Source organism: Giraffa tippelskirchi, chromosome 5 (genome assembly GCF_054371585.1).
Source record: "Giraffa tippelskirchi isolate mGirTip1 chromosome 5, T2T-mGirTip1v1.2.pri, whole genome shotgun sequence".
Lineage (NCBI taxonomy): Eukaryota > Metazoa > Chordata > Mammalia > Artiodactyla > Giraffidae > Giraffa > Giraffa tippelskirchi.
Window position 1 is genome coordinate 139,033,049 of NC_137279.1, and position 26,295 is coordinate 139,059,343.

A 26,295-nucleotide genomic window follows, 5' to 3' on the forward strand; every position below is an offset into this window, starting at 1 on the left:
GAGTGGAAAGGGGAAGAAAAGTAAGAGAGTGTATAGGAAAAACTAGGACCTCTGGCAGCAGATCAGCATTGTACCAAGTTCTACTAGCTTGAGTCCCAGGGTAAAAACAACATGGAGTAGATGGTACGGAGCAGAGCAAAGTCGAGGCTCAGGGGACATGGAGTTAAGGAGTCGTAAACTTTACTGTTTAGAGCTGCTGTGACTCTGGGGTTTTTGTTATCACAATATAACTAAGCTTAAATTGATATATACAATCAAGTTGGCTGCTAAGCACATTGGGAAAATAAACTATAGGGAATTTTATAATGCGGGAGTAAGCTGATAATAAATAAACCACCTAATCAATCTTAAGATCATAAAGAAAGACAATCAAGTATTATGTGTTTATTTTCATAAGATGAAACAGAAAATTACTGGGGGAGGGCAGGTGGAGTAGAATTTAAATCGGAGGCTCTTAGACCAGCCAAAGAAGCTAGAAGGTAGAAGGAAATTTTTTTCTCTCCTGTAGGAGCAATGCATCAGTCAGATAGATGTACATGAACTTGTTTGTGTACTGGTTAAACAAACTAGGTACTAACAAATTTCCAAAAATTAAATAATTGAAATCTCCTTTTTATCATTTGAACTGATTTTTTTAAATTTTTTAAAGTATGGCAATGGCTTGTGTTTTTTTCTTAAAGTCTAAGATACATTTAATGTAATGTTAGGGTTTGCTTTAATAATACAGTGGTGAGAGGAATAAGTGAAACCAGATTAGCTAGATGTTGTTGAAGCTGGGTAATTAGGACTTTTTATCAAAATTAAAAACTTTTCCTTCTCTCCGGATATGATTAAGAAAATAGAACGGAAAGTCACATACTAAGGGAAATCATTCAGAATATACAGAGATTGACAAAAGATTCGTATTAGAAATATATAAACAATCCTGACAGTAAAGCGTCTGCCTACAATGTGGGAGACCTGGGTTTGATCCCTGGGTTGGGAAGATCCCCTGGGGAAGGAAAGGGCAACCCACTCCAGTACTCTTCCCTGGAAAATCCCATGGACGGAGGATCCTGGTAGGCTATAGTCCATGGGGTGGCAAAGAGTCAGACACAACTGAGCGAGTTCACTTTCACTTTCTATAATCCAATAATAAGACAAATAACTCAATTAAAATGGGCAAAATATATAAGCAGATACTTTACACAAAGATATATGAATAGCCAAAAAGCACATGAAAAGTTGGAACAGTTTTCAGCAAAATGTAACTTTAGCAACCATACAAATGAAAAGTAAAACCAAAATGAGATTCCATTACAAACCACTGTAATGGCTAAAATGAAAAAGACATTTGAAAACACAATTGTAAATGCTGGTGAGAATGTGTAGCAATTAAAACTATAATTGTTGCTAGGAATATAAAAGGGTACAACCACTTGGGAAAATAACAACTTGACAAGTAACAGTCAAAAACTGGGAACAACCTAAATATATGACCAATCAGGTGAGTAGATACAAAAATAGAGTTGTGTCCTTATAATGGAAATTCAGCAATAAGAATGATCTAATTACTGATGCTGGCACCAAAACAGATGAATCTCAATAACATTATACTGTGTACAAGAAGCAAGATAAAAAAGAGCATATAGTTTATGATTCCATCAACTGAAGGTCTAGAAAAAGCAAAATTATAGTGATATAAAACAGATGAGGGGTTGCTTGGGGCTGGGAATATGAAAAAACTATCAAGGATTATAAAGGACCCTTTTGAGGTGGCTGAAATAGTGACCAAGCAGTTGGTTAAACGGGTGTACATTTGTCAACACTCATCAAAAACTACACTTAAAACAGTTGCTTTTATTGTATATAAAGTATACCTCAAAGTTGATTTTAAAAAGCTATACTCAGATATAATTACAACATATAATTTTACCATTTTATGAGGTCATGTATAAGGGTAAATCATATAATCAAGTGAAAATAGGGATTCAAGGAGAAACCACTAAGGAGGAGAATCAAATTGTCTTAATAAACAAAGATACTGTAGCCACAGTCTAAATTTAGAAAAGAACAAAGAATGAAGACATAAAAGGATAATGGTCTACTTTAGTCATCATGTCTAAAAAAGAACAAGTCCTAGGAAAAAGCTGAATCTTGAATGTCATCAAATTATGGATGATATTTTTCACAAAATTGTGAAATAAAAGATATGGGAAAATATTGGAATATGTAAAATGATCTTCATAGAGTTAATTCTTGGGTAATCAACACATGAATACATTAAGATCAGGACCTTATTTTTTTGTATTGAGGTATAGCTGATTAACAATGTTGTGATCGTTTTGGGTGAAAAGAGAAGGGACTCAGCCATACACATACATACATGTATTTCACCTAAATTAAATCCCTTATGACTATACACTGGAAGTGAGAAATAGATTTAAGCGACTAGATCTGATAGAGTGCCTGATGAACTATGGACAGAGGTTCGTGATATTGTACAGGAGACAGGGATCAAGACCATCCCCAAGAAAAAGAAATGCAAAAAAGCAAAATGGCTGTCTGAGGAGGCCTTACAAATACCTGTGAAAAGAAAGGAAGCAAAAAGAAAAGGAGAAAAGGAAAGATATACCCATGTGAAAGCAGAGTTCCAAAGAATAACAAGGAGAGATAAGAAAGCCTTCCTCAGGGTCAGTGCAAGGAAATAGAGGAAAACAATAGAATGGGAAAGACTAGAGATCTCTTCAAGAAAATTAGATACCAAGGGAACATTTCATGCAAAGATGGGCTCGATAAAGGACAGAAATGGTATGGACCTAACAGAAGCAGAAGATATTAAGAAGAGGTGGCAAGAATACACAGAAGAACTGTACAAAAAAGATCTTCACGACCCAGATAATCACCATGGTGTGATCACTCACACTCACCTAAAGCCAGACATCCTGGAATGTGAAGTCAAGTGGGCCTTAGAAAGCATCACTACGAACAAAGCTAGTGGAAGTGATGGAATTCCAGTTGAGCTATTTCAAATCCTACAAGATGATGCTGTGAAAGTGCTGCACTCGATATGTTACCAAATATGGAAAACTCAGCAGTGGCCACAGGACTGGAAAAGGTCAGTTTTCATTCCAATCCCAAAGAAAGGCAATACCAAAGGGTGCTCAAACTACTGCACAATTGCACTCATCTTACACACTAGTAAAGTAATGCTCCAAGCCAGGCTTCAACAGTATCTGAACCGTGAACTTCCAGACGTTCAAGCTGGCTTTAGAAAAGGCAAAGGCACCAGAGATCAAATTGCCAACATCCGCTGGATCATCAAAAAAGCAAGAGTTCCAGAAAATCATCTATTTCTGCTTCATAGACTATGCCAAAGCCTTGACTATGTGGATCATTATAAACTGTGGAAAATTCTGAAAGAGATGGGAATTCCAGACTACCTGACCTGCCTCTTGAGAAACCTGTATGCAGGTTAGGAAGCAACATGGAACTATAGATTGGTTCCAAATCTAGGAAGGAGTACGTCAAGGCTGTATATTGTCACCCTGCTTATTTAACTTATATGCAGAGTACATCATGAGAAATGCTGGGCTGGAGGAAGCACAAGCTGGAATCAAGATTGCTGGGAGAAATATCAATAACCTCAGATATGAGGATGACACCACCCTAATAGCAGAAAGTGAAGAAGAACTAAAAAGCCTCTTGATGAAAGTGAAAGAAGAGAGTGAAAAAGTTGGCTTAAAGCTCAACATTCAGAAAACTAAGATCATGGCATCTGGTCCCATCACTTCATGGGAAATAGATGGGGAAACAGTGGCAACAGTGGCTGGCTTTATTTTTCTGGGCTCCAAAATCACTGCAGATGGTGATTGCAGCCATGAAATTAAAAGAGGCTTACTCCTTGGAAGGAAAGTTATGACCAACCTAGACAACATATTAAAAAGCAGAGACGTTACTTTGCCAACAAAGGTCCATCTAGTCAAGGCTATGGTTTTTCCAGTGGTCATGTATGGATATGAGAGTTGGACTATAAAGAAAGCTGAGCACCAAAGAATTGATGCTTTTGAACTGTGGTGTTGGAGAAGACTCTTGAGAGTCCCTTGGACTGCAAGGAGATCCAACCAGTCCATACTAAGGGAGATCAGTCCTGGGTGTTCATTGGAAGGACTGATGTTGAAGCTGAAACTCCTCCAATCCTTTGGGCACCTGATGTGAAGAGTTGACTCATTTGAAAAGACCCTGATGCTGGGAAAGATTGAGGGCAGGAGGAGAAGGGGACGACAGGATGAGATGTTTGGATGGCATCGCCGACTCAATGGAGACGGGTCTGGGTAGACTGCAGGAGTTGGTGATGGACAGGGAGGCCTGGCATGCTGCAGTTCATGGGGTAGCAAAGAGTCGGACACGACTGCATGACTGAACTGAACTGATTTTCCCTCAAAATTCCCTCTCAGGGCATTATTTTTCAGAAGTCAGTAAAATATATACTATATACACTATGAGAATCTCTAAGCATATGTTCTTTCTTTAACTAAAAAACAATTACAAACTAGTGTAAAGTATAATCATGGAGAACTCCAAAGAACACAACTATTAGGAAAAAAAATATTCCTGACCGTTCTCAAACTAGATAAAAATGTCTCAGACATATAACAATATGTGTGTTCTACATATGTGAAGCTGACGGGAGCAGACAATATCAACCTGGCCTATCAAAATTTCTTACACTCTTTGAAGGAGCGAAATTTTAGGGGTTTTTTTTGGGGGGGTGGGCATTGCTTTTGAAATAGTCTTCAAAAGATTTAAAAAACAAATGGAGGTCACAACACGACACTTCAAATACTTTTTATGATTTATCTTCTGAGATGATCATGTCTACACTCCTTTACCTTATAGGCACATCCCTGAAAACATCTGAGAAGAATTGTTTAATGTATATCTTAGGAAATTCATGAGACTACTAAATAAATTAAACTGAGAAATAACGACAGCTTTAGACAGAAAGATAGCCTTTATTTTCTATTTCTACTACGCAGTGGTAGACTATCATTTCCTTATGACTGCTCTCCCAAAGCAAGCCAAATTATTTTGACTTAAAATGAAGTTATTTATCAATTCAAAACCTCATAAAGTAAATAAAAACATGATTTTAATAATACCCTCTTTCTAAAAACTCAGTTATTTAAAATTTTGTATCTAAATCCAGGTATCACAATTAGATTTATGTCTATTTCTCTCATACAACTTGCTTTTCTGCATTTTTAAATATAAAGTCCCATGTTTCAGTAGGTACAATAAGGTAATACGATTTATGGCATCCTAGATAGCAGAACTTCATTCAATATCTGCTGCACCAATACATTCTTTCAATGACAGAGTAGTCTGTGTTCCCTTTTGGTTTTTTTCACATTTATGCTTTGGAAATTTCTTTACTTTACTAAGGGATACTATAAACTTCATCTGAGCTCAACCCCACTGAATAACAATTCTAATCAGTCAAGTCTACACTGACTGACAAGTCAATATAGAGTTGACAAGTCAATTCTATACTGATTACAGTATAATCAGTATAGAATTATACTAATTCATTAGTATAATTTCACTGAACTTATGATACTTCATTCAAATATCATCAAAAACGAATTCTTGCCTCTCACTGCCAGCATTTAAATTCTAAATGATGCTCCAAAACTATCTGCAGCTATTTTGCAATCTATAAAGCATGAATATTCTGCTCTATGGGGGATGTACATCACTGACCACATTTTCACCTGAAAGCAGTTGTGTTTAATATAAACATTTGGCTCACATATCTCTGTGCCTAAAATATTTGACTGGGAGAATACATTCCAGAAAGTAATTTAAATTCATTAGGAACATATCATATAAATGGAAAAGCATGTGCCCTAGTTTCATAGCAAGCATTTTCACTACTTAAGCAAATCCATATTCTGGCATTTGAGTACTCTAAACACTTCTTTTCTTTAATGATTTTTTAGTTGGAAAAAACTACATCAAACCAACTTTCATAAGACATAGAATAGATTTTGGCTTTTACATTAATTTTATGAATGTGATCAGTTATATTTCTTATTAAGGGACAACAATAATTTGACAAAAGAAAAGCTTAGCACTTGGAAATAACTCAAAAGATTCGCAATGGAATCATAATTCTCTTAAACATCTATCTTGTAAATAAAAATTAAACTTGACAATGGATTCACTCACCGATATTTTCTGTGGGCATTGACACCCTGGTTGGTTCTACGAGATTGTCAGCCAAGACAAACGCTCCTTCTTCCAATGTATCCAGCAACATCGTTGCAGTATGCGCTTGCTCAGAAGAATTCATGTGTTTCCATGATTCCAAAGCTTCAGGTCTCAGAAGATTGTCCACTGTATCAACAATTGCCTGCATCCATTAGAAGACCATCATTAGTATTGACTGCTTCTAGTACCAAGGTGATTTTCAATCACTGACTAGTGAAATTGTAATATTTATCTATCTTGTAATATTTATCATATTACATTTACTTTATTACATCAAGATAAAAATATGATGATTTACTCTTATGGAAGAAATACCTGGACAACACATTATCTGGTCAACTTGATGTCTGACCCTTTCAAAATAGAACTGAAGATTAGTCGACTACTATTTAATTATAAAGACTAAGTATAAAGAGACAGCTCGTTGCTGCTTATCTAATCATCTCTCAGTCATTGAAAAGAAAGAAAACCAGTGTCAGCTCTTAATCTGAGGTATTACATATACATGCATGGTCACTCCTACATATAATCTCAAGACTTAAATGTTCTAAATAGAAAACATTGGTATCTCTAGAGTAGCCTAATATATTTGCTTGAAAATTAAATCATGTTGGTTTTGGGAACCCGAACTAAAATAGTATCCAAAATTGTGCCTTGTAACATTGTCTACTATTATCATTGGGAAAAACCAAGATGACTTCACAGTTTATAAATTATTTGTGAACATTTCCACTCTTCCAACTCCCTGGCTAGCTAAAAACACTAGAGAGTACACCATCATGTGTAAACAATGATCTGTTTTAAAGGGGATCAGGAAAACAGTCAAAATATTTAAAGCCTGACTAATAATTCAATAAAAACAGAAAGGCAAAATAAAGTCTTTATAAATATACATGTCATAAATACTCATATATATAGGTTTAGTGTATTACCATGCAAAACAACATTAAATAAAAATGTAATCCAGTCAGTTAAGCAATTGAAAGTTGGCTTTTGCACTGATACTTACTGTAGCTGTACACTGACTATGGCTTAATAGCTGAAATCACTAAGTTTATTTATTCTTTCTCCCATGTACCTAGTCATAGTGCATCATTAAGCCCAAATATAGATTGCTCTGATCTACTGGCAATCATTGAGAAAAAAGAACATACATTGTACAAACCCAACAAAAATGGCCCGTTTGAGGTATTGTATTGAAATGAGCAGGTGGAAAAGTTGTTTGAGGCTACTGTCAAGAGTGAGATTAATTAGCTTAATCCATCTTAATATCCTTGTTTTGTCTGCCATGTGAGTCACCAAGACCTTCCTGGCAGGTAGAAGATACTTGCAAGTGGAGTTAAAGGTTTTTCTCTCTCTCTACTGGGAGACAGAATAGTCAAAATGCTCACATTGATACTGCTGCATCCATTAACTGGAGTGGAACAGAAAGTGGTCTGCTGAGGCCAGATTCATTAGTTACCAAGAAATACAGATGTGAGCCTCTAATCTAAGCTACAAATGAATCCTTTGTCACAAAGCAGGAATTTGTTTCATTTGCATAGTGTAAGTCAGCTTCTAATTTGTAATTTAAGGTGTTTTATTAGTCTTATCTGAACAGAGAAGCTCATTTGAGACATACTGAAAACAACACTGGTCAGAAATTAAGGTCATGCTGAAATTTACTACCTATACACATAACTCGCTGATGGCATGCTTTCATTAATTTGAGTTGCTCCTTATTTATTATCATTTGCATTTTTCTAGTGGAATCAAAATGATCATTACGCTAATCATATTCCTGAAGTAGTCTCCCTGACAAAGAAAAAAAGCTGTTCTACTCCCACTGAGATATACATCCTGGGCAACATACCAATTATTACATTTCACACATTAACTAATACCTTAAAGGTGAGCTGAAAATTTCACTATGACAAATTCTATAAATTTCAGCATGTATTTCTTTGACCCCATTAAATAGGCTAATAAGGGACTTTCAAAATATTACTACTGCTTTTTCTTTTAAAGTTCTCAGATCCAGCAATGTCTATTACTAGCTAGTGAAATGCTATTATTTCTCCAGATCTTGCCAACCAAAATTGGTGAAGTCATAGCTTCTGACTAATCTCTATTCTACAAAATTTACAAAGTTCTTTTGTTTTGTTTTCATACACATATAAACTAGTTCTTCAAAGTTTGATTGACTAGGAATATGGTCCCCAGATGAGTAAAGTTAGAAAGTAACTATACCCAGCAAAAGGAACTTCTAAACTTCACAGAATAAAACAAAATGTAATATAGTATTATTATTTTGATCTATCATACAGTTAGCTTGGCATAATTCTGTGGTTAGCCTCACCACGTTTCCTATTTTACTTGCATATACCAGCGAGGAAAATTGGCTTCAGTAGAAAAAGATTCTGAGGCAAACAGTGGCTTTCTGTTCCTATTATCCTTCACAAAAACATATATATCTACAGCATGGTCACATTACTTATATTTCATTCCTAGTAACGCCTCCCAATATCAACCTGATTCTAGTAATGACTCCTAAAATTTTCAAAACAAAGCCTATTTTATTTAAGAGTACACCACAGAGATAAGAAAAGCAGTGACTTTTTCATGCACATACATTATGACTATACAGTCTTTGATATGATAAACTGCCAAGAATATATCATAGCTGTTTTACTGAAGTTGTTTTTAATCTACAGAGATGACAACAGGGGATAACAAGACTTTATGATTACTTTCCAATTCAGAGGATATTTCATTTAAATTCCCGTATGTTTGGATGAATGCAAAAACAGCAAAAAATATAAAAATAAGCTATTTGCTTATTCTGAGAGTAATATAGCTGGGAAAAGAAACATTTGTACAGCTGATATGGGGCACATTATATAATTATCAAAGACTGAAATACATTGGTTCATGCAGCAAGATGATAAAGCGTAGCAGGAAGCTGAAGAAGGGAGAAAGCAGGGTGACAGCACAGGAGAGATACCTTAAGGTAAGCCCTGCATGTCTTCTCTCGTTTTTGGAGCTTTTTAGTAAAAGAAAAGAAAATCAGAAGTTAGATTTTTATCTGTTGCATATGGGGAAAGAAGAAGAAATCCTACAAAAATTAAATTGGTGGTCCTGAGCTCAGCGTTTATTATGTACTGTAGTCCTCTGGATTTCTGTGAGTCTATACTGACTGCCAACACTGTGTATTCACAGCTTTTAGCTTTATTTTACTAAATATAATAATGCAAAGTATATTGATAAAACTAGAGACAAAATATGTGATAAAAAAGCAAGAAAAAAAACCTATAAAGCCATTTTAGCCACAGATTTCAGATTCATATGAATTTCATATAAACACTTTATAGTATGGTTAAAAAAGCTATCAAATTTTTGTCAAGGTAAGAAAACTTAGTAGCACTAACACACTATACTTCTACCAAAAAAAACTTGTCCTTCTCCCCAAACCTAATATTGAAAACAATTTTTTAGTATCTAACACTCCTATACGCATCACAATTTTGTTATAGTCACAAGAGTTGCCTGTATTAGTATATGAGTTGTTTAACACAATCTCTCCAATTGCAGATAATGCCTTCCAAAGTGAGAGTACTGACGACAACCAGGTAGATGAAGTTTACCACCTACTAAATTTCCCTCAGGTAATTAGCATCATCTGGGGGGCAGCGAGAGGAGTGCACGTTGCTCCTTTCACAACTACAATTCTTTCTTGAAATATGAACCAAATTAGAAGTTTTGTTTCTATTCATATGTCATGGGGACCAAAAGTTAGGCAGTCAACTGCTGGAAGAATCCAGAGCAGACATACAAAACATCTAATTGAAAATAACAGAAAGTTTCTACCTACCTTGTTATAACTCCGTCCAGCTGAATCCTTTTCACTAGGTTTCAGTTCCTGCAGCTGTGCATCAAGAATGTCCACCAACTGCTCCATCAATCTCACTGAAGAACTCACGTCACCAGCAAACACTGGCCCTTTGGTATGTTTAGCCAGTTCATTGGCAAGGCTAGCAGCATTTTCTCCACTTCTGATCTGAAATGAGAGTTTATATTATTTCAGTCAAGATTTCTTGTTGTTTGTGGCTTCTTGTTCTTCTCCCAGGGATCTTTGCTGTGGTGAGAAAAATATTCACAAATATGTCAAAATCTGAAAACTAACTGAGACCAATAACTTTCTCTTTATTTCAGATGATTAAAGGTTCTTAGATCCTCAAAAAGAAATTCTTAGGCAGGCATTTAAAGGAAACAAAAGAGAAAAAAAGTCCTTTAAAAAATTTTTGAAACAACTCTCTCATTTCACTGCAACCATTTAAACTGCTGCTTAAAAATCTTATTAATTTATTCCAATGATCCAGAAATTTAAGTCAGAATGTAATCAGTATAACACTGAGGGTTATTATCTACTGCTTGCCTTTCAGAAAGGTAGGTGGTAAAACTAAAATGTCACTACATTGCACTGTATTAAAGTTACTAATGCCTTTAAAGTCATTTTTACTTATTCTGTCATAATCAGCTGTGATATGAACATCTGCTTGCATTCTGTGGATTCAGTTGCAAACTTAATGATATTTGATTTATTAGGCCAGTGCACTATTTGTCTTACGAACATCAAAAGAAACAGAACAAACTAAATATGAATGAAATTAAGCAAGTATGTATTCATTAAAAAGCTTCACATAGAAAACAGCATGCCCTAAAACATATGTAACTTTGAATAAATAGTTTACAGACAAAACTATGCATAATTTTTTACTTTTATACTGAACAAAGAGCAACGAAGCTGGTCTTAACATACAAAGCTAAATTATTTATGTTAGAAGTTAAAGCCCTTAATCACCAATGTGTATCACATTAAAAGGTTCTAACCAACCTTCTGAGCCAGCTGATTTACCCAGTGTGAGGTACAGTTGCTAAGATCGGGGCCCTTAGGGTTCCATGTTCCAGTGGAAAGCACGCAGAGATACGAGGCAGTTCCTACAACAGATGCAGAGAACAACAGTGAAATTGAAACCATTTTTCCTGCATGCATTCGGGAAATCCACTATGATGATCCTACTCCCTGTTAAATTTTGAATAAACGCTAATGGAAGTAGTTGAAAATAACTGACAAAAAGCAGAATATAAACAGTAAATATAAAGTCGGCACAGAAATATCAGACATTTACAGCAAACAAACAAAAAGCCTTTTTTCTTGGGACTCATCCAAAGTAATACTTTGTAATGAGAAACACAGCTGTAAGGCAGTCTCACCAGAGAATCCTTGGGCCTAATCTCAGGCTTGACCTAGGACTTGAAGAAGGAGCGGGAATTCAAAGCCTGATCTTAAAAGACTTTTATAGTTTCAAAACCTTTAAGTTGTCTACATGTGCTAAATTACCAAAGTAACAAAATAACAATTAAGTTAGCTATTGTAAATATCTCTTTCCTCAAATAAAATCACTTCAGTGTAATTCAGAACCTACTTAAAGTTTTAATAGTATATGTAGTATCAATATTTGACAGGAAATACCTCTCGTTCCCTTGGGACATGGTCGTTCAACCATCATTCCCCTTTGTGTCTGAGGCCACCTTATCCCCCTTGCGTCTAATGCTTCGCAGAATCTCTCTGGCAGGGGAAAAATATTTGTTACAGGAGGAATTTTGGTTGTAGAAACTGCTGGAGGTGCTTTTGTCCCTTTGCTTCCTTCCTGCGATCCAGCTACAGTTGTGCTCATGGGGCCTTTCTGTGAAGTAGTGCTTGTGGTTGATACTGTGGTTTTGAACATCTCAGCTGAAGAAGTTATTGTCACAGCTGTGGTAGGCACTATGGAAAAGAGATGAGTATGTTAATCTCAAACACACATCACATTCATATGTGAATGTCTGCACGTGCACACACACACAGAGATACACGTACACACAAAAAACCCACAACCATCCCAAAGCAACAAAATGGGGATCACTGAGAATATCCACAGGTTAGGAAGAAGAATGAATCTCTTCATTTATTCCAGCTTATTCATATTGTTGGCTAAGCGACTGGCAGTTTGGGTTTTACCCTAGATTTTGCTCTCTGACTATGTTTTAGGCTTACTTCTCAATGAAATATTTGGTAATGCAGTTTATGTACCATTTCAACATATATCATCTAATAGGAAATGAAGGATAGTTTAATAGAGAGATTCAATGTACATATCAAATATGATGTCATATCAGATACATAATTTAGAAAAAGCCATTTCTTATATAAATTCATACTCTGAAACAATAAAATTCAAAGTATCAACAAAAGTCTGACCATTACATATAATTAGTACAATAGAAAATTTCAAGTCACCCACTCTACATCTTACAGGGAAACAAATACTGTGACATCTTTCCACCCAGCAGCCATTCTTGCTTGAAAGATTTTTGAACATGGCTGATTAGATCCAAACAGAAGATAAGCTTGGCATGCTTGTTCTGTTTTAGTAAGGAAACATCTGAGGCTTTGACATCTTTACTTTTGAAAACATAGGTATGAAAAGAAACTAGTTCTGATCAGAGGTTATATGTAATCTCATCAAGATAACAAGTTGGACCAAATTATGCCAAATTCAAAACCAACTCTACATGTTAACAGAGAGTTTAAAAGGACCTATAGTAACTCACTTAAAAGCGGAAATTTAAAAAGAAAAAATAATTAAGATTATTCTGGACTTCCAACATTATTTTTAAACTGTTAAATCCATTAGGTTAAAATAAGAATGGGGTTTAATGTTTTCCTTCATTAATGACCACTTAGTTTAAAAAACAAAAAAATTCTGTCAGTAAATCTTTAATGGCATCATTTAAAATCTATTAGGTGATCACACTAAAGTTTTATCAACATTTAGATTACTGAATCTTAAGACTTTATAATTTTGAGGCTTTAAATTTAAATCAAGTAGAGCAAATTAAAAATAACTATTTTTAACGATAATCTTATAAAACATTAAGTTATGTTATTGTTTTGCTACACATAAGAAACAGACTAGAACATTAAAACTTCTTGGAAAACAAGTTCACATTATCACTGACATAATTAGTATTTCAAGCTCTGGTCCCTAGATAGCTTCCATAATTCTGACTCTATGACAGAGTATGCTAAGTTTATCAGAAAAAGCAGTATACACCTATTTCTAGTTTTTTAGTAGTGACAAACTTCTTGTTACCAATAAGTGCAAGATATACTTTTGACAGTCTTTTCTCATTCTATCACTAGAGAAACTTCTTAACCAACTGGTTTATTTCCAGGGCATTGGTTACTAACCATATGAGAGAATCCTGTGTACATTAGTCAAGCATCATGCCTAGCCGGCTGTTGCAGAAACCTATTCAAACCTGTTTATCTTTTTTCTGTAAAGCACTTGCCTGACATCTTGTTAAACCTCATAATTTTCTTTTGATTACAATGCAGCCAAGCTTTCAGTGCTTTCTCAATTAACATTTGTCAAAAGCATCACAATCTTTTGAAGAAGTGTTAAATGAATGTTGTTGAATCAAATCTTAAAGGGGGTGGGAAATCGGAGCAAAGAGAAAAGGGAAGAGCAGAATGGTTTAGTGCTACCCCATCTGATGTATCCCTTGACACTGTACTAATTAGTACATATTTAATGATTGAAATATGTATTAACAATATACAATTAGTGATCTGTTGGCTAAGCATCAGTAAAGATTTAAATAAATGAGTGAAGATAGGCAATAAAATGATCTCTATTAAACGCACAAAACTTCTTGAAATATTCTGTAGCCATTTCCATGTGTCACTGATGATACATTTTCATATCTTTTACCTTTCGTTCATTAAAAGAAGTTAAACTTCTTTAAGCAACACATTCTTCACTTGTGAATCAATGAGATATTGGGGTATCATGAAAATAAACATGAACATCAACTTTAAGTGGCAAAATTAAGCCCTTTAGGGGACAACTACAAAACTGTGCAAGGATAAGGTTTAAGAACTTCAAGAAAAGCAATTTTCTAATACTGAAGCTAGAGATGAGGAGAAAAGCAATTTTCTAATACTGAAGCTAGAGATGAGGAGGTATTTATAAAAATTAATGTTTCTTTCCTTAGATGAAGACAGGTCACAACAGGGCACACCATGATGATAAAAGCTTACATTTATTCAGCATTTATGTACCAGATGCTATGCTAATCATCACTCATGGATCATCAGATCATCTTATTTAATCCTTACCACAACCCCATGAAGTAGGCACTATGATAATCTTTCTTTTACAGAACAGAAAACTAAGCCATGGAGGAGGTTAAGCAGTTTGTTCAAGGTCACTTGTCCATAATGCTCTTAAATTTTATGATCTTACTTTTCTAGACAAAACATTTTCATAGACTGAGAAAGTATGGCATCCCACAAGCAATATGTCCTTATTTTGGAGCATTAAACTGACACTGTGCTCTGTGTAAATCTCTAAAAGAAGAAAAAATGTGGGAATATAAGGTACTAAAACAGTAATAATAAAAAGTTTCACAATGAAATGTTTGTGGCAAAAGGCTAAAAACTCAAGAACTTCCTATAAATGTTAACAGGAAACATAGCAACTCACAATAGAATTATATTGTAAATCTAAACCCTACTGTACACAGCCTTCCCAGAGTTATCAGGTGCCGTATCAACACACAGATTAAATGACTTAGTATTCTACCTACCATATGTCATTTAAGTACAGAGACCTAGAAACACTGACATTAATGCTAATAGACATATATATTAGTAGGTACCCATGAAAACCTCAACAAACACAGTCAGACTGCTTCAATTTACTATGCCAGTATTTATTAAGATCTTGCTAATTATTATCAGCTTTTTCCTATGTGAAAACATTTTAAGGATAATATGTATTTATGATAAATGAGAGGGTGGTTATTTACCTCTTCCGAGTCCCCGAATTCATCCATTATTCACTGAATGAACACTAGCTAGAGTGAGAATATAGTCTAGTAAGGCAAAAACTGCAGCAGATTTATTAAATTTACCCTTATTCAATATCTAAAAACACCAATCATCTTTTAATTACCATTCATTATCAGTGGGAAGATGTTTTAAGAAATAAGTATTCTATGTTAAACACTTCTTAAATAATAAATCTAACTGGCTCTCTTAAAAAAATTTCCCTCATGTTGTTTGCCATGCCTCATTATTACTCTAAGTCAGATATTCAGAAACCATCAGAACTCAAGACAATATTTTTCAATAATGTTTGGGATATCAAATCTGCAAACAGATTAAGTATAAATTAATTCAGATTAAGACATAGAAAAGAGTTAATATATGACTGAAATGGCTTTTTTTTTTTTTAAGCCAACATTATAGAAGAAGAAAGCAAAAGAGAAAAAACAGATCTAGTTTAGGATAATGGAGCAAATTAACTAAGTAGAGAACACAGAAAGCTAAAAATTTAAAGAAAAAAGGAAGATGTATTTGAAAGCATTATGAAGGCAAACTAATAATATACTTGTGCTGTTAGGAATGGAAGGCATGGATTTTTATACAGGGAAAAATACTGCAGCTAATACAGTGTGAAACAGTCCATAATTAAAATTATCTGTTTTACAACACAATATATATCTTGGCTACATACATGATAGCAAAGCCAGTACATAGACTTGCTGGCAGTGGCTTATTGGTTTGACCTACATGTATGGGCCAAAATAGCTCTGCAAGGCCCCATTTACATGCAGTTAAATATCAGCACACATCTTGGACGAGCGACGTAGGAGTCTCTCTAAAAGCATTTGAAGATAAGTTATAAAGAGCAAGGAAATAAGAGAATATGCTTCAAATATCAACAAGAAAAATTTAGGTCAGATAAAACTTTTTACCACTAAGGGTTTAATAAGAAGTCAGTATGGACTTTTCCCTTCTGAGAATATATAAGAATGGCAACTTTGGATAACACAACACTGCTGTAGGAATAAAGCTACCATATGTGGCAGTTTCTCATTTTCAAAGCTAGTAACTGCTTTTTCCAAAAAGCACCCAAATTATCAAAGATTCTTTCATCTGAAATTGGTCAAATTATTTACTAGAACATATGCCACGTGAGGAAAGTGACGTTATTACTCATCTTGTATTCCATGAAGTGCTGTGACAAGGAGGTGGGCAATGATTCCTTGTTGAGCTGAATCAACCTGTACTCAACTTTAGGAGTTATTTAATTATGAATCAGCATTAAAAAAAATTTTTTTTTTTTTTACTTTTTTTCCTAATGGAGGGGAAGAGATTTACTGCTACCCAAGAAACATTTAACAACTGTGAGGGTAATACAGGTTACAAAAACAGATTAATACATGTTCTCCAGGCAAGAATACTGCAGTGGCTTGCCATTTACTTCTCCAGGGGATCTTTTAGATCCAGGGATTGAACCCAGGACTACTGCATTGCAGGCAAACTCTTTACCGACTGAGCCACCAGGAGAGACCCTTTTACAATGTCAAGTTCTCTTAATTACTGAACTTTGCCTTTTACAAAACTATAGGATAAGAGAGAAGCATGGTACTAACTTTTAGGAAAACAACTGAGATATAGAAACTATCCCAAATTGCTGGCCTCAAGAGAAAAAGATATGTCTGAATTTAAAAATAAAGGATACTAAGATAATATCAATAAAGATTTTCATGACCTAATGGAAGATTTCATTGTTGAAAGTTTAACAATGGTACACTGCTACAATTTCAAGCCAACAAATTCTAGATATACATAAATTAAAGTAAAAGAGGGCTTGCGCTGGTGGCTCAGATGATAAAAGAATCTGCCTGCCGTGTGGGAGACCTGGGTGTGATCCCTGGATTGAGAAGATTCCCTGGAAGAGGGCATGGCAACTCACTCCAGTATTCTTGCCTGGAGAGTCGCCATGGATAGAGGAGCCTGGAGGGCTACAGTCCATGGGGTCACAAAGAGTCGAACATGACTGAGTGACTAAGCATAGCACAGCACAGCAATAAGGCATGTCATTATTGCCCTCTGGTATGAAGAAAAATCACATATTTCATATTCTATAACTCAAATTAGAAATTCAACTACAAAGGCTCATGCTTTTGAGGTCCTAACCCTAAGACAATATTTAGGACCTAGTGACTTACTAAGTCACTTACTTATTAACTGGCTTAAAAATTACATTATTCCTTAAAATACGTATAAGTATATGTAGCTGTGTTTAAGCATGTGGTTGTATACTGCTTTAACAGAGGAAAAAGATATTAGTTCCTGTTCCACCTTGTTGAAGAGATTGATTTAGTTACTCCAAAGAACATTATGGTTCCTACAATTCTGAAGTAATTCAACCATGTGAAAATTTCAATTAACTCAGAAAATTGAAAAAATAATTCAGATCTTTTAAACACAAATATTATTGTTCAACTAGAAAAGACTTATAATTAGGCAAACTGCAAAATAATATATTAAGAGGTCATTCTTTTATCATGAGTATGAGATAATCTTATTTTAATGAAAATTCAAAACTTAATTTACCCTCAAAACTTGTTTACTGTAGAACTGAAGTAACTTGACAAACTAAAATATATTTCCAAAGATTTATAAAGTAATGATCCTTTATAAAGATACCTAAAGAGAACACAAATTTTAAAAATGCTAGCAGAACTGTCTTCATAAAGCAATACTTGGGATCATCTAGTGCAAAGTCCATGTGTAACAGTTAAAGTCCAGAAATATTGACCTAATACCATCACAGATTTATTGGGAAATAAAAATGTGTAATTTTACATGATGATCTAGAGACAGCAGACACCAAAACTTTAGAACACTTATGCCTGGCACTATACATCAAGCCTAGCAATTCTCCTGGGACTTCCTAACACACATTTCCTTTAACCACTGGCGCCAAGAAGTTAAGAGGTCTGCACACTGATTATAATCAATTCAGAAGTCAGGTAGAAAAAAACACACAAAGCTAACAGGTTTGTAGTTGGCAATACATTTTTAGCAATGGAAATCTAAACTGACGAAGGATGCTACAATTTTTTGAAACCAACATTTAAAAGAAATTCAGAAAAAGAAAATGGACCAAAATAAGGCTAAACTGTACACACTATATGACAATTTGAAATGCCACAATATTATCACTTGCCCTTTAACTACGAAAAGGGGAAGAAAATAAAGAGGGATAAATTAAGTCTTAAAAATAAACTCTTTAAAAAAGATAAAAGCATTAGCAAGTAAAATTTTTACCTTGGGCAGGATCAGGTGGACCAAACTCCAGAGAATATCGTAAAATGAAGTTATTGTTCCACACATAGAGTTGGTTATCTCTTGGATTGTAATCCACTGCAGCAATATACTGGTACTGGTTGGGGAAGGGAACATCTACATATTCTCCTCGGTTTAATCGGGTATTGTAAATATAATCAATTGCATTCTTCCCTGTTTCACTCTCATTGTCTTGATAAACTGACCTGACCACGTAAAGGACTCCACAGATCATAAAAGCATTTGAGGCAGCTCGTTTGTCATACACAGTCTCCCACGTTGCTTCAAATCGAAGAGTGTATGGATTCAGTTGGCTAATAACTATCATTCCATTGTTCTGCTCAGTGGCATAAATGACCCATAAGCCATTTTCATCAACTGCTAGGTCAATATCAGTTTTTCCTCCCCATCTATATGGTGAAGTATCATGATAGTTAGCATAGTTAATTATGGCCTCTCCACTCTTAACTCTAGTCCTCAAGTCAAATTTCACAATATTCCTTGTTCTTTCTTTGTTAAAGAAGACAGCACCATCATATACCACAAATCCAGTACCATCTACTCGATTTGGAAGTTTATAGGTTGTTGTTTGGCGACTGTTTTGGAAATCTTCTAAAGATGCATATTCTATTAAAGTATCAGTACGATAGGGAGTCCAGGGCATGAAATAAATTTTATCTGCAGCCTGAAGAGGGTCCTTGCACCAAGCACCTGCCTTTTGTTCAGCTTCATATATACATGGTGAGTCCACAATTGCTTTCAAGGTCCCAGGGCACACAAAAACTAACATTCACAGAGAAAAAACAAAAATTAAGCAAAGTTAAAAGATTATACAAGCAAGCATAAGTTTCAAAGATTATAGATCAAAAGAGAAAAATTCACCTTATTAACATTTAATTTTACCAAAATTTATACTTAAGACAAATACTACCTTTCTTTCCTCAAGTTGCCATAATCAGTGCACAAGTTTATTTTCACAAATACAAGCCAAAGTTTAAGATCATTCATAATTGAGCTAACAATTTATACTTTTGCTATGTGTTTTATCTTGCAGTTCTTTTATGCTTTAAAACTTTGTGCTTTGTGCATAAAAGTGAACAAAGTACTTTTAGACCAAACTTTGTACCCTCCCTCCCTTACCCCACTTATAACCCCCAAAAGCAAAACACCAAAATAAAGCAAATAAAACAAAACGTCCAGTGTGAAGGCTTATTTAGAACTTCTACGGAAGTTAGACTGAAAACAAAAGTACTTCAGTTGAAGGAACATAAATATTCAGAAAATGCAATTAGAAGCCGAGAAAAGTAAATACAAGGAAAGCAGTGATGAAACGACCAGGAGACCCTGTAACCATCGCATGCTATGGAGAGGGTTCTGGAAGCCAGGCAAGATGACACTTTAATAATAAAATATCCAAGGGTGTCAGAAAAAGAGGTAAAGGGTGAAAAGAAACAGAGAAACGACAGCTCCCCCTCGCCGACTTCAGAAATTTTACCCCATCACCAGATTTAGCAGTCATATAATTTCAATGTAAACAGTAGACTTCTTTATGAGGTGCATTTATGAGATCCTGCTGATTGTATTTTAATGTCAGGAATGTTGTGGGGGAAGGGAAGGGAGGAAGTAACATCCATAAGGCACATAACAAGGAGCTGGGGTTCAAACTGTATACATTATTTACCTTTTTGCTCCACTTCTATTTTAAGCATCGGAAGAAAAAAAAAAAGTGCAAGGAAAAAAGAAAAAAAGATTAAAATAAATTGACTATTATTCTAAGACTGAATTCGTAATAGATGCTAAATATAGGAAGAATAAGAGCTGCACTACTTTGGATAAAGAGAAACACACAACAGGAAAACCTAGCAGGAGAAAGATACTAAAGTTACATAAAAGAACATGGATCAATCATTTTAGTAGATTAAGGAGGCAATACAAATATGTTGGCATGTTGTTTCATTTAGTGTACCTGAATAAATAATGAAACTCTTCACTAATGCGTGGTATACAGACTCTTCCTTTCCAAAGTCACTCAGCATTCTTACTAAGTTTTACTTTAAACAGGTATGCTACAGACACAACTGCATGCATAGGTGTATTATTTCCATTTATCTTATCATGTGAACTCATTATCAAGCTGACTAAAATTAGGTAAATATAACAACAAGGATATATGTTTATAAAATGGCAATTCAATTTTGAAGCTCAGGTCAAATGTAATGAATACTGATATTTTTACATTTTTCAAAGGTACTTATGTAAGAAGAAATATATAATTATGCAGCTCAGTATGTTTCAATTTTTTCTACTAAATTTTCTGCTTCTAGAAAAAACCATCTTAACTATAAAAAATTAGCCTCCTTTTCAGGAATATATAAGCCTCACCCTTTATCCCAATATTTATATTGAAGGGTGGGGTAAGGTAATATACTTTTCCTCTCCACTGTAATTAGTAACTTTACTTATTTACACATATATTTACTTTATATTATAAAATCCTCATTAAATTCTCTACATCACATTTCCCAAACTTGTAATACAAAGTCTATTAAAAAAAAAGTAAGCAAAATACATACAAGGAAAAAGCAAGCACAGTAGGCAAGGAGAAAAAGGAAGAAAGAATTATGGTTAGCTTATTATGACATTGTCTACCATCATCAATTTACACAAAAGCAAGCTAGCATGCAACAATCATACTGAGCATTCAAAGCAAATACCTTGATTTCCACAGACCCCATGAAAGGTAAATGCTTTCATAAAACAAACCTGATTAGTAGAGTTACAGGAGAAAATATCCTCCCTTCAAGATGTTTAAAGAAATAGATTATGCAGTTAGGAAGTGTGCTATACAACATCCTTACTGGTAAACAGTATTCAAATAATTATGAACTATAAATATCATTTTAGATTGTATGTAGGCTTTGAAGTATGTTGCCTGAATTTCATAAAGTGATCAGATTAATGTGTGTGATTCCCCCTCTTCCCTTATTAAAATGCATTAGGGTGTGCTAATACTATATCTCCAAATGGATTACTCAAAGATACTGCAGTTGCACATTTCATTAAGATGCCTTAGCTTGATTAATTTTTCTTAAATTGCAATAATTCATCAAGATTAAATACTGACCTCCCGAAATACCTTAGGGAAAAATGAGTTTTGTCATAGGAAACCTTCCACATTAAGAGACCCTGCCCCAATCCAACTTGGTCTATTTAACTATTTTCAGGAAACATACTTACTTTATTAATGAGTAAATCTGACTACATCCAGTAAAAATGAAATTCAGTGTTACTGACATGGAACAATTCTTTTCTTTATTAACCACTAGTCCTAAAATTACTGCTCAGTGAAGAGCAATATTATACCTGCTTAGAATCAATAATGGAAGGGCGTGGTGGGAAAATAAGGATAAAAGAAATCATTAGTGGTGAGTCTGCTCAGACTAACTCTATATACAGCTATATTCTTTCCTTTTAAGAAAGGATGATTTCACTCAAATAAATCAATTAAATGTAAAGAATGGAAATAATTAATTTTAAAATATGTTATGCATTTAAAACAGAAATTAAAACAAGTTCAATAAAGGATGTAGAAAGTATACTTTGTTTTCCATTAATTGAAAATGGCTGAGTTAGTTTTATTATTTGATACACTAAATTGACAGTACAGTTACTATGCAAAATATTAAATAGGTAAGACTTCATTTATGATTTAACTGGTATCAATTATATAAAAAATAAAATGACTATATACTATATATAATCTATAATTTTAATGAAAACTGAGAAGTAACATCCAAATGTAAAAGTAAAACTAAATTAAAACTTTTGATGATTGATAAGGTGCAAAAAATATGGATATTTAAAACAAAAGACCTCAAATTATGATTTTTATGACAACCTAAAGGATATATAGCTCTGTCAAATTAGTCAAAATTTCATCAACCCAGAAAAATGCAACAAAATTAATGAAATTAGTATTTTCATTGCAAATATATACTGCAACTTGTCTTAAGAGGCTGTATGAATTAATTCATAACAATACATTTACTATGCTATAGAACAAACATAAACATGACTCACTAACATCAGTGGAGGACATAGTTTTGAAGACAAGAAATTGACCCAAACAAAACCTACATACTCTGTATCCGAAGTGACACACTATTTCACTCTGAATAATCTTATGTTTATTCATTAATAATGACACAATCAATAGTAAAAGATTTTTACTCATCAAATAAAACTTACAGCTAAATTTATGGTATAATTTTAAAAACTTAACGATAATTTGAAATAAGAGGGTTCAAAAATCAAAACCAAATTGTGCCTATAAGATGGAAATTCTAATTTGATTACTCTCCTTTATCCTATAGGATCCTTATGACTTGTTTTAAACACATATTCATTCAATTACTAATCAAATATAATACATGTGTCAGTCTATAAACATACAAAGTAAAACAAACTATAATATGTATAATGGACTCTGTTGCATAAATTTATTATAAAGTTTTCAGAGATCATGGAAAATTTCTGAATTTTTGTTTTTAAACCAAGAGAAAATAGTTTGGGATGGATATGTTCCTGAGGCATTTGCTCAGGATAGAAAGTGGCATAAAGCCAGGTGACAACAGACACATAGTAAATGCTATTTGATGGTGACAGTTTTTATCAACTAAGCAAAGGGTAAAAGGAGTATGCAAACATTACAACATACTAAAACACTACTAAAACAAGGGAAAAGTGAGAGCTAGGAGATTAAAATAAAAGCAAGTATGAGAGATGAATATAACAGACAGAAGCATGAGGAAAAAAAGGAGAGGAAAATGGGGAAAAGAGATTGAGGAGATATACAGACCCAAAATAAGATCAAAACTATCTAAAAAGATCATTGGCAGTGAAAGTCCTGGAATTTATAGTGTGTCACCACTGTACGGTATATAGGAAGTATAATTACTTCTATTCTTTAGCAAGGAGTAGTTTCTACAAAACCATAGACTTATTTCTGCTTCGTGCAAATATCTAGAAAGGTAACAGCAAATTGATTACTATCTTTTTTTTTTTAAAGGACAAACTCTAAAAAGAACAAATACTTCTCTCAAGAATAGCTATTTGCAAGTTTGGTGCACAATGCACAACACTTCTGGAGAACTGAAAAAGTAAAATTTTGAAAGTTAGATGTTCCAGAAGATATCCACACTTTCCTTTCTTAAAAAGCACAAGAAATAACTTAAAAGTCTGAAAATAATATTTTCTTAACACTGTTCTTGATCTATAGACTAGGTTACAGGAACTGGCTCCAGAGAGACAATTCTTGGCAGCTCTGACTGATTCCACTGTGTGAGAATGGATGCTGTATTCCTTTTCTAACTTGAGGACAGAAACCATGCTAAATTCAGGTGAAAGTGACTTTATGGAACAAAATTTTGGTTAGCTCCAAAGAATACAATGTTCCTCTAGTGGCACAGGAGAATGACTATGTGAGCCACCAACACTACACACAGGAGAAATGATATAAAGATCAGTGCACTCAGTAGGCTTCCAATCCTACAAACGGTATAGAAAATACTGAAAATATAAAAAGCATCCATTTCACGGTAACACAGGAACACAGAGCAGGAATGAAAAGAAAAGATAATCTGTGTTTGGCCTTTAACTGATTCCTCACAAAAAGGCAATTTATCAAAACTGCGGGCAGAGAAGAGAGACAGCACCTTCACGGGATGTGTAAGAATGTATCACTACCATATTGGACATAGCATAGCTATCTAAAATTGGCCCTTTGTTTTCGGAAATATTGATAGTTTAAGCATACGAATCTATCAGAACTAGTGATCTGGTTTTTAAGGTTCTGGAAAGAGCAATTTCACTATTAGTTTTGAGTCCATCTTTTTTTTAAGGAGGGAAGTCCTCCTAAAGCAAATCAATAAAATTTCTGCTAAAGAATTCTTAACTCAAATGCCTATGAATTAAGGTGACATGACATACATATATATATATTTTTCTTTAATTTAAAAAGTAAAGGTGATGAGAACAATACCAAACAAATTAGCTGATAAAAATGAGGTAATATACTTAATCTTTTTAATTGTCTAAAGTGCTTTTTCCTACTGAAAATGCAGAATACAATTTATAAGTATGAATTCTGAGGTTAGGAGGAAAACTACACAAAATTACACTATTAGCTAAAGCCTACTTATGAAGTTTCCAATTAAATTTTAAATATCCTGCTAAAGGGTATTACTAAAAATGGATGTTGAGAAATTAACAACATGTGTTACATACTTGTTACATCTATTTTATTTAGAGTTAAGATTTTATCACTGAATCTGGTCAAGGACTGCTCGTTTAAGAACAAGGGACAAAAAGGAAAGCACTTGCCTCAGTTAACTGCAGTGGTAGCTTTTACCAGGCATTCAAGTTACCACAACAGCAGGTAGCCATTCAAGTAGCTTACTATTAAAACTGAAGTCAATTCCTTCTTTAGAAAACTGTGAGCCAAACCAATTTGTCAGCAACTGGTATTGGGCAAAAGTACAGATTTCTATCAGCCCTATTGAATAGCTAATTCAAGTTTGTTTTCTGGAAAAACACTAGCCTTAAAAGCCAAACACTTAAGAACACAGACAGACACTTGGCCAGCTTCACACTATGGCTTCCTTCCACACTTCATGAAGCTAATTGGAGGCCCAAGTCTGTTAGTGCTCTGCATGCATAATAGTTTTGTAGGCCATAAACATATGCTTCTTTCACATGGGTCCTCTTTCAGCATCAACGAGAAATGCTGTAGAAAGTGAAAAATACAAACTTCATACTTACTGTAAGGGACACATTCATATTGGACCTCAAGATATTTGTATGTTCCGGGACACGGATCAGGAAATACATCTGACCCAGTAACTACTATACACTGTGTTCGATTGTTGCACCTGGAAAACAAAACAAATCAAACTTGTGTAACAATAATGTATTTGTTTATTCTTACTAAAAAATATGATAGAGAGCTGATCCATATTGTCTTTAAGCAACTAGTACCATAAATTTTAAAAATTCAACTTATAATAGCTTACTGTAAAGAGTTACAAAAAGTCCTATTTTATTTATGTTGTCATACCTCTGTATCATGGACACAATGAATTTTTACTGGAAATAAAAAGAAAATTACTGATAGTTTTCTGTTATTTTAGTATACATTTTAATTGAAGTTTCTGACATGTTCAACATGTACTGAAAATAAAACAAGTTTACTTGGTTTCCTACTATATTTAAGAATTAAAATTGCACTTAAAAATGATATTGAACTAGAAGAATGGAACTAAACAAAACATGGAGTCATAAAATGAACAGTGTGGAAATAAATTTTGAAAACATATTAAAGGAAGAGCCAGGTTTTTAAGTTTATTCTCTAAACCAGGTTTTTGTGTTGTGTTCTATTACAGATACTTATACACTCTTGAATACCAGATACCAGGCCAAAGATACACCTTCCATGCTTTTGGCCTACCTATAGGATGCATTGAAAGCATTTAGCAGAGAGCCTGGTACATACTGAGTGTCTAAGCATTGCGTTACACTTACTATTTTCACAGATCAATACTTATATTTTCAATATATGATTATACAGTCACTTTTTCTTAATTAGTACTCCCTGAAATACAACATTAAAAAGAATGTCACTAACATGAGGCCTGGAATGCCCTATTTATTTCTATTGGAAGTATTTTCTTATTTTGTGTTGTCAATAATTCATTGTCATTGAGACTATTTGAATTAAGTTAGAATTCCAGGCAAGATGATTATTTAAGTTCTATGAA

General features: G+C 34.0%; 1 protein-coding gene across 29 annotated transcripts in view; it reads right to left on the minus strand.

Moving 5' to 3' along the window:
• ADGRL2 (adhesion G protein-coupled receptor L2) overlaps positions 1–26,295 on the minus strand; it is a 208,514-nt gene that overhangs the window by 32,925 nt on the left and 149,294 nt on the right. For 14 of the 29 annotated variants that reach the window (XM_081493828.1, XM_081493830.1, XM_081493829.1 and 11 more), the window contains 6 exons: positions 25,301–25,410; positions 18,464–19,264; positions 11,765–12,058; positions 11,126–11,229; positions 10,103–10,288; positions 6,211–6,394 (listed from right to left, as the gene is read on the minus strand). In XM_081493828.1, the coding sequence (XP_081349954.1) occupies positions 6,211–6,394; positions 10,103–10,288; positions 11,126–11,229; positions 11,765–12,058; positions 18,464–19,264; positions 25,301–25,410 (1,679 nt within the window). Of the gene's footprint in view, positions 1–6,210; positions 6,395–9,235; positions 9,275–10,102; positions 10,289–11,125; positions 11,230–11,764; positions 12,059–18,463; positions 19,265–20,162; positions 20,175–25,300; positions 25,411–26,295 lie in introns of all 29 variants that reach the window. The other 15 variants (XM_081493825.1, XM_081493822.1, XM_081493836.1 and 12 more) reach the window with 4 other exon arrangements.